Genomic DNA, 9325 nt, shown 5'->3' on the forward strand with positions numbered 1-9325 from the left:
ACCGCCTCGGGTGCCAGGAGCAGAGTGGGAGAGGCGGGCTCTGGGAGGAGGCAGAGCTCTCACCACGCGTCCTGTCCGAGTCAGCTCGGGCTACCGTAATAAAATACCACGGGCCGGGTGGCTTAAACAGCAGGAATCTGTTTTCTCCCAGTTCTGGAGGCCAGAAGTCCAAGATCACGGTGCCGGCAGTGAGGGTTTTTCTTGCGGCCTCTCTGCTTGGCTCGCACGTGGCCCCTCCTTGCTGTGTCTGAGCATGCTCTTAGCTCTGTGTTTGCAGCCCTGGTGTTTGCTTGTGTATCCAAATCTCCTTTTCTTATAAAAACACCAGTCAGATTGGATCCGGGCCCATGCTGAGGGCCTCATTTTAACTTAATTACCTCTTTAAAGACTATCTCCAAGTACAGTTTAAATTCTGAAGTCCTGGGAGTTGGGACACTTCAACGCAAGAATTTGGGGCAAGCGTCAGGGACAGAATTCAGTTCATAATGTGTCCCTCTGTCTTCCCACTAGTTTTTAACGAGTATCAGAGAATGACAGGACGTGACATTGAGAAGAGCATCTGCCGGGAGATGTCTGGGGACCTGGAGCAGGGCATGCTGGCTGTGGGTAGGTGTCTCAGCCCGCCCGCTGGGGCCTGGGGTGTGTTGTGAGTTTTCTGGGTGCTCATCCACCCTGTGGTTGAGGACGAGCATAGTGAAAGGGTCCAAGATTGTTAAATCCAGCTGCCTACGCAGTGGGAAATCAGGCTGCTTCCTGGATCACTGTGTAGTTGTGCCCCCAGCGGTCTTGTTTATATTTCAAGCCCAGCCCCGGGGAGGGAGCTGCAGCGTGAGCACCAGTGGGAGCACGACCAGCCGCTCTCCGGGAGGAAGATGACTCATATCCTGCCAAGTCTTCTCTAAAAATACATCCCTGCAGGCAGTTGTCAGATGTTTGTGATGGAAACACGTGGAAAGGCTTTTTTTTACTTGCAACAGCAAAACAGGCCCTGGCTGAGGAAAGCTGGCGTAGCTCCCAGGACGGTGCCTGGGTTCTGCCCTCCAGAGCAGGGCCTGGCACGCTCCAGGCCAGTCCTCCCCCAGCCCTCCACCTGAGGGTGTGGCCCCTCTTTGTACCCACTTGGGACTCTCACGGGCTGTCTGTCTCTGCTCTGCTTCTCTGGGAGCTCTCCGAGCGGGGCAGGTTCCCTGTGTCCCCCATGGTAGGTGTCATGGCCTGAGAACCCCAGTTGGGCATTATTCTGCTCAGACATCCTTCCCCCCAAAGACCACGCCATCCCCAGCGGGGCCCCTCCTGCTCGAGCAGCCGTATGGCTCCTAACCACCGTCCACATTCCGTCCCTACACAACTTCCTCCATCACACTGGTTATCAGGAAAGGGGTTGCGTTGGTGTCCAGGCTCTACCTGTTTCTATTCCAGAGGGCTGGAGCCAGGATCGTGGGATAATTGAGCCTGAAGGAGATGAGGGGGGAGGAAGATGGATGCAGAGGTTGTTTGATGGACAGCCGGCCTTCTGAGAGGAGGCTATGTGCTCCATGCCCCACTAGACTGAGTTTTCTGCAGATCAGCTTATGCTTTGTTTCTCTCTTCCAGTGAAATGTCTTAAGAATACCCCAGCCTTCTTTGCTGAAAGGCTCAACAAGGCCATGAGGGTAGGTAATCCCCAGGTGCAGGGTCTGGGTGAGGGGGGTGTCTCAGCCCATCCTGTGATTGGGACCTTACTCAGGGGAGGAAGCTTGAGGAGAGCCAGCCTTCCTCCAGAGGGGGCAGGGAGGGGCCTGGGGCCCAGGAAAGGTAGGGACTGGATGGTGAGGAGGTCCACAGCTCATGCCCTTGGGCCACTCTTTTTAGGGAGCCGGAACCAAAGACCGGACCCTGATCCGCATCATGGTGTCTCGCAGCGAGATCGACCTCCTGGACATCAGAGCGGAGTATAAGCGGCTGTATGGCAAGTCGCTGTACCACGATATCACGGTACGGGCCTCTGGGGGCCGTCTGGGCTGTCTCCCTGGCCGTTCCCCCATCCCCTTTGCTCCTCCTCCTCACAGCGCCATGGGCTTGGCCTCAGCCAAGCATGGGCATCTCGCCTGTGGTCCTCTACTCGCCCTCTTCAGTTTTCCCTTGTTCCTCTGCACGCACAGCAGCAGCTTGTCAGCTCCTGACGGCAGGGAGGGTCTTGACCTTGCTCTCGCCCCACCCTGCATCCCAGCATCCAGCACAGCTGCTGTTGAGCAGGTGGCTGGCAGAGGAGGGTCCATAGTCAGCATGAGAGACTCGCAGCACCACCACCCCCACATGAATGCCTGGGGCCTGGCCTTCAGAGTCCAGCTGCCCCGTGGCTCTGGCATCCGTCAGGGAAAGCTCAGGGCCCAGGCCCCCGGACGGTGCACGGCTCTGGCTCCCTGACGAGCCACCTCTTGCAGGTTTAGGGTGGAGGCAGCGCAGGGAGGTGGTTCAGAGCGAGGGCTCGGGGGTCACGCCACTTGGGGTCCAGTTCTGGCTTTTCTGTTAATATTTGCTCACTATGTGATCTCACACAGCTTGCTTAAACCTCCCTGAACCCTAGTTCCATCATCCTTAAGATGATCCCACCCCCAGAAGTGTTGGATCTTGAAGGAAGCGGTCCATGTAAAGCGTATTGTGTGACATGTACGTGTCTAGTAGATACTAGTGCCTCTTCGTCACTGTGTGCCAGAGACAGTCTGACAAAATTGATTTCTGTTGCAGGAGGAGTGGGAAGGAGGGAGGCTTCTGATAGTTAAATTCTGAATCTTAAAATTGAAGTTGCCACACCCAGGTCCTGATTTCAGACTCACTGATGTTTGATGTTGGGCATCTTCTTGAGAGAAGCTTCTCTCTCTTTTCTCGGCTATAGAAACAATGCTGCTGATAGCAATCTTGTGTGCTGTGGGCATCTGGAATAAGCCATAGGCCTTGCCCTCAAGGAAGAAAATGATTAGAAATTAGCTCATTGTGGCCTTACTTCTAAGTGCAGCGGACAGTTGGAGGAGAGCTCAGTGTGAACTGGGAGCCGAAATGGTAGCTGTCTCCTCCGCCGGATGGTCGTGTCACAGCAGATGGCATTTCCGGCACACGACACAGTGGTGCCTTACGGTATAATCCCTGTTCAGCACAACAGAAACGCACTGGGCAAAGACCGCCATCAGTCAGACCTGGGTAGGGGCGTTTCGGGCTGTTTAAACATTTTTGTGTTTGTTTTTTAAATGCTGACTTTGATCACTGGGGTGAGTACAGCTGTCAGTTTTTTCACTGGAGGAGACTAGGGAGGCTGAGCTACACTGTCCATGGTCCTTGCACCTGTGAGGCCAGCATGTGAGCTGCTCACCTGCTCAGCAAAATGGGAAATTTCGTAAGATAGGGCCACCTCTCTGTAAGGGCACTTTGGGCAGAAGAAAATCAAGAGCCAGGAAGCCAGAACTGGTCGAGCCTTTCTTAACTTGATGTCTTACTCCTTTCTGTGACCAGGGAGACACTTCAGGGGATTACCGGAAGATTCTGCTGAAGATCTGTGGTGGCAACGACTGAGCAGTGGCTGGCAGGTCACTTCTGTCCACCCGCTGGCAACAGCAATGCCAGGAAAAGGCTGAAAGAATGTTTGTCTGTTTCTAACAAATCTACAAAGTAGCCCCCAGGTGTCACAGTACAGACCAACTGTAGAGCCTCGGCCCCATCTCCTCCCCCACCCTTGATCCGTGCATTGTGCTTGTGCCCGAGAACCTAGTCAGTCTTGAACTCTCAGGACGCCTCCTCCCATCCCCACCCCTCACAGCCTCTTGCAGCTAAAGTAGATATTTTGTTTCCTGACTCATGCAATCATTCCCCTTTGCTTATGGATGAAACTCTTGGCTTCCTTCTAGTCATGTAATTTTGTATGTTCAGAGGTGTTTTTTTTTTTTTTTTAATTTTAATATATAGTTGCAGACAGTTGCATACACGTCTTTGCTGCATACAAAGTTTGGGTGTGAAAGAGGTAGGGGGTTGGAGTGCCATGTCTTCACTGAGGAGTAAAAGGGAAAACCTTTAAGGGTACACTTTCTGCATCTGGTGAAAATGTGTCATGAGCTTTGTTATTGCCAAACTCACTCCTTTTTAGAAAAGAAAAGGCCAGAAAGTCGTCTGTTCTTTCTTCCACACAAACCACAAGAACAAAGCCAGTTCCCTGCCAGTGACAGGGCTTCTTGTAATTGAGAATGTGCCTTAAACCTGAATGTCGATGGCCAAATGCTGTTTCCAAATTAAAGTCAGCCAGCTCTGGAACGTTCTGGAAATGTTTTCTTGGTGCCAATTTGCTTTCTCATGCTTCATGATTCTGCCCTGTAGCTTAGGGGTTCCATCCTTATTAGCTCGTGAAAAGTTATATGGCTTTAAAAAGAAACTTGTGCTTCGGAAACCCTGAATATAAGTAATTTGCACAGACTGGGCCTTAAGGACATGAGAAATGGGGGTTCCTGAAGTCTTTGCTCAGGGTCTGGATGCTGAAAAGGCACACAGAGTTTTTGGTAAGATGTGGGTACAGTGAAGTCCACTAGGGCAAGTAAGAGGAGTGTGGTCCTTCCCCCAGGTCTGGAAGGGAGGGAGTTATATTCCTGGCCTAGAAATCAGTAGCTTAAAATGTTTGCTTCATCAAGCTTCAAAGCTCTCTGTGTTCTTCTAAAAACAAGGACATCGTTACTCATTCCTCCACCTGGCCCTATACGGGGTTCATTCTCAGCAGAGGATCCAATTAGTCAAGTCCCCAACTCTACAAGGGGCTTTTATCCCCTCCCACTCCTTGGAAAACTCACTTTGGCCTAATACTGGTGTCCACTCTGAACCCAGTGCAGCCCTAAAGCAGAAAGAACACTGGTCCAGAAGTCAGGCATCCCCATTCTGGCCTCAGCTCAGCTACTGGGTAAGTTACGTCTCCTCTTTGGACCTAAAATGAAGGGGAGACTAGATCAGAGCTTCTTAAACTTCATTGTAGTCAGCAAAAATGATAGAGTAGGGATCTTGAAAAGACTGTACCTCCAAAAAAGTGACAAGATGGCAAAACTATCAGAATCAACTTTATGAGAAATCTGGAAATGAACTGAAAGTTTGTAGCAACCAAAAAAAAAAAGCTTTAAAAAAACAAAAACTGAGTCTTGATAAGAGAGTCTTGTGGCATTCTCACTATCCATCTCACTATCCAGCCTTATCCTCCTCACCCCAGCCTGGCAGCCTCAAGAACAGTATCCACAGTCCTTAATAGGTTCTTAGCAATGGATGGAGCAGAATGGACCTTGTTCTCAAGAATGGTTGGTTGTTTTGATCTGTCCGGTTGCTTCCAGGAAGACTGACTTAAATGACTTTTTTTTATTTTACCTAATTTGGAACTCTTGTAAGGTGGAGGTGGCAACCCTCAGGGATATCTGAAGGCAGTTTCATCAGCACCAGTGCCTGGAGAGAGGGGTTACAGTTGGGGCAAACAGGTGACAAATTGAAAAGTTTGGGGAGCAAAGGCTGACAGTGTGATGCTTTGCAGAGCAGTAGTTTTGGAGTGCTCCCACTAACTCCTGGGAATCTGGAAGACCAAACGCATGTTCAGGGCTGAGTATATGCTCAGAAGACTTGCCTCTGGCAGACCTTCAGGCTCTGCATTTGCAGGAAGTGAATGCTACTGCAGAGTCACAGACTGGCTGGCTGAATATCAAAAGATTGCCTCGAGTACACACAGAACACATTTGTAAACCCTGGGAGATTGGGGTTTTCTTGTTCCAGGAGTTAAAGGAAACGTTGAATCACTAGAGGCCATTAAGTTAGCTGAACAGATACTTCAGTGGCCACGCTTGACAGAGAACACAGACTTTTAAAAAAATCAGTTCAGAAAGTCACTAGAGAAACTACAAGAAATTCAGCAAGCAGCAACAACAGACTCAGGAAGGGGAGGAATCTGATTTCCAGAGTTTTCACATAATGTTCAAAAACTGCCCAGTTTTCAACAAAAATTACAAGGCATGCAAGGCAACAAAGTACGACCCAAAGACAAGATCACTTAGGTTCAAGAAGATATTTGAGAAAGCAGAAGAAAGAGTTGGCAAACTTCAAGATAGGTCAATTGAGATCTTGCAATCTGAGGAGAGAAGTGAACGGAGCCTAAGACCTGTGGGGCCTCATCAAGTGTACCAACACACACACATGGGAGTCAGAGGAGAGAGAGAGTGGAAATATTTGAAGAAACAGTGGCTGGAATCTTACAAATTTGATGAAAGATATTAGTCCACACATCCCAGGAACTCAGATCATAACGGGTATTTTTATGAAGATCTGCTTTGAGACACATTATAGCCAAAGTGTTGACAGACAAGGAATTGTGAAGTCAGAAATAGAGAACTGCCTTGTCACATACAAGCGGTCTTCAAAAATGTTGACATCTGATTTCTTGTCAGAAACCATGGAGGCTAGAGGGTTATGGGATGACATATTCAGTGCACTGGGAAAAAAATGTCAGCAGGAATCCTATATCCAGCAAAATAGTCTTCAAAAATGAGGGAAAAATTAACGTTCCTGGATGAACAAAAATTGAGACAGTTTTTTGCTAGTAGACTTTCTGTATGAGAAATGCCAAAGAAAGTCCTTCAAATTGAAATGAAAGGATACTGTAATTAAAACCCACATGAAGAAATAAAACACTGTTAAGGTATTAACGTGGCTAAGTCACTTCAGTCGCAAGGTATTAACGTGGCTAAGTCACTTCAGTCGCAAGGTATTAACGTGGCTAAGTCACTTCAGTCGCGTCCAACTCTTGCCGTCCTGTGGACTGTAGCCCGCCAGGCTCCTCTGTCCGTGGGATTTTCCAGGCAAGAGTACTGGAGTGGGTTGCCATTCCCTACTCCAGAGGATCTTCCTGACCCTGGGATTCAACCCGCGTCTCTCATACCTCCTGCACTGGCAGGCAGGTTCTTTACTACTGTACTACCTGGGAGGCCCGTAAGTACTTTAAAGGGAGTAAATGCCCCAGTTAAGAGCATACCCTAATAAAATGTTTAATCCATCAAGACATAACAACTATAAATACATAGGCATCTAACAGTAGAGCCCCGGAAAGTCAGAAACATGACAATGGAAGGGAGAGGCAGTTAAGCAACAGTGGGTGGAGACTTCAGCACCTCACTCACCCTATTGGATAGAACAGATGAAAGGAGTAAGATACTTAGGAATGAATTTAACCAAGGTGGTGTAAGACACACACACACACACAAAATCCTGTGCTCATGGATTAGAGGACAGTACTGTGGAGATAGCAATACTCTAAAAATTGATCTATAAGTTCAATATGTATCAAAACTTCAACTGCCTTTTGTCCCTGTGGACTGGCTGATCCTTAAATCCATAAGGAATTGCAGGGAATTCCTCAAAAAGCCAAGAGTCTTGAAAAGGAACGAAGAGAACTCATAGTTCTTAATTTCAGAACTTGCCACAAAGCTGTAGTAATTCAGTGTGATACTGGCATAAAGAAGGTATATAGAAACATGGGATAGAACCGAGATGTAAATCTTACGCTAAAATAGTTTTTGACAAGGGTGCCAGGACCATTCAATGGGGAAAGAATATTCTCTTCAACAACTATCCACGAACCAACTAATGAAGTTGAATCTTCGCCTCACACCACATACAAACATTGACCTAAAATAGCTTTAAACAAAACAATGTAAGAACTAAAGCTATAAAAATCTTAGAAGACAGGAATAAATAATTCATAACTTTGGGTATGTCAGCGGATTCTTAGGTTGATAGCAAAAGAACAAGCAAAAAGATAAATTGAATTTCGTCAGAACAAATTTGGATATCAAAGGATTATAAAAATAAGACAACCCACAGAATGGGAGAAAACACTTGCTAATCATATCTCGGATAAAAGTTTAGTATCCACAATACATAAAGAACTCTTACAACTCAACAGCAAAAAGACAACCTAGTTTTTTTAAACGGGCAAAGGATTTGAATAGACTTTCTCCATAACAAAAGTGACTGACAAGCATGAAAAGATGTTTAGCGTCACTAATCAGGTGAATGCAACTTAAACCCACGAGATGCCCCTTCACGCCCAGTGTGATGGTTGCCGCCAGGGAGGTGTGTTGGGGAGGATAAGGAGACACTGAACGTCGTACATAGATATTGCTAGTAGGAGCGAAAAGTGGTACAGTGGCTGCGCAAAAGTGGTGAATCTTCAAAACCTTAGAGTTACTATTTGACTCAACAGTTCCATCCGAGAGAAGTGAGAACACATACCCACCCAAACTTGCGCATGAGTGAATGCTCATAGTGTTATTCAGAATAAGCCCAAAGTGCAGACAACCCACATGTCCACAGATTTGATGAATGGATGAATAAAATGTGATATAGCCACATAGTGGGATATTATTCAGCTATAAACAAAAGTGAAGTATTGATACAACATGGATGAACCTTGAAAACATGGTAAGTGAAAAAACGTCAGACAAAATGTTAGTGGTTTCCAAGGGAGGTTGGGAGGGGGGATGGAAAATGACTGCTTAACGCTACAGGCTGCTGCTGCTAAGTCACGTCAGTCGTGTCCGACTCTGTGCGACCCCATAGACGGCAGCCCACCAGGCTCTCCTGTCCCTGGGATTCTCCAGGCAGGAACACCAGAGTAGGTTGCCATTTCCTTCTCCAATGCATGAAAGTGAAAAGTGAAAGTGAAGTCGCTCAGTTGTGTCCGACTCCTAGCGACCCCATGGACTGCAGCCTACCAGGCTCCTCCACCCCATGGGATTTTCCAGGCAAGAGTACTGGAGTGGGGTGCCACTGCCTTCTCCATAATAGTACAGGGGGTGATAAAAATTCCTAGAATAAGGTGGTGGTGATTGCACACCACTCTGAACCCACTTAATTGGTACCATTTTATATGGTTAAAATTTAGAATTTTATGTGAATTTTACCTCAGTCGAAAAAAGGTAAAAAAAAAACCTAATGTACACACACACTGCGTGGACAGTCTCATCAGAATAGAGGTTCTGGGCAGGGCCCGCAATTCAGCATCTTCGATGAGCTCTCAGGTGGCTCCTTTGCTGTTCGACCGTGGCCACATACTGAGTCACAAGGCTACTCAGGGCCCCTCCACTGTGCTGCCTTAAAGTTCTGGGCCTCAGGTGCCTCACCTCTTGAACCCACCCCTGCCCTGTCCATCCCTGTAAATAAGGGTGGAAGCGTGCAGGTGGAATTGTGCTCCTACGTCTGAGTCTGCAGGGGTGCGAGCCTCAGGGCATGGGGGCAGATGGAGAAGGGGCTGTGGCTGCAGAGGTCACTGTCAGCAGACAGAGAG

At 47.9% G+C, this 9325-nt stretch overlaps 1 protein-coding gene across 3 annotated transcripts in view; it reads left to right on the forward strand.

The window, feature by feature from the left end:
* ANXA11 (annexin A11) overlaps nucleotides 1-4278 on the forward strand; it is a 41262-nt gene extending 36984 nt beyond the window's left edge. For all 3 annotated transcript variants that reach the window (XM_069572251.1, XM_069572252.1, XM_069572253.1), the window contains 4 exons: nucleotides 511-606; nucleotides 1594-1652; nucleotides 1852-1974; nucleotides 3487-4278. In XM_069572251.1, the coding sequence (XP_069428352.1) occupies nucleotides 511-606; nucleotides 1594-1652; nucleotides 1852-1974; nucleotides 3487-3546 (338 nt within the window). In that variant the 3' untranslated portion in view covers nucleotides 3547-4278. The remainder of the gene's footprint in view (nucleotides 1-510; nucleotides 607-1593; nucleotides 1653-1851; nucleotides 1975-3486) is intronic.
* Nucleotides 4279-9325: the final 5047 nt, after the last annotated feature.

This window comes from Ovis canadensis, chromosome 25 (genome assembly GCF_042477335.2).
Source record: "Ovis canadensis isolate MfBH-ARS-UI-01 breed Bighorn chromosome 25, ARS-UI_OviCan_v2, whole genome shotgun sequence".
NCBI classification, from domain to species: domain Eukaryota; kingdom Metazoa; phylum Chordata; class Mammalia; order Artiodactyla; family Bovidae; genus Ovis; species Ovis canadensis.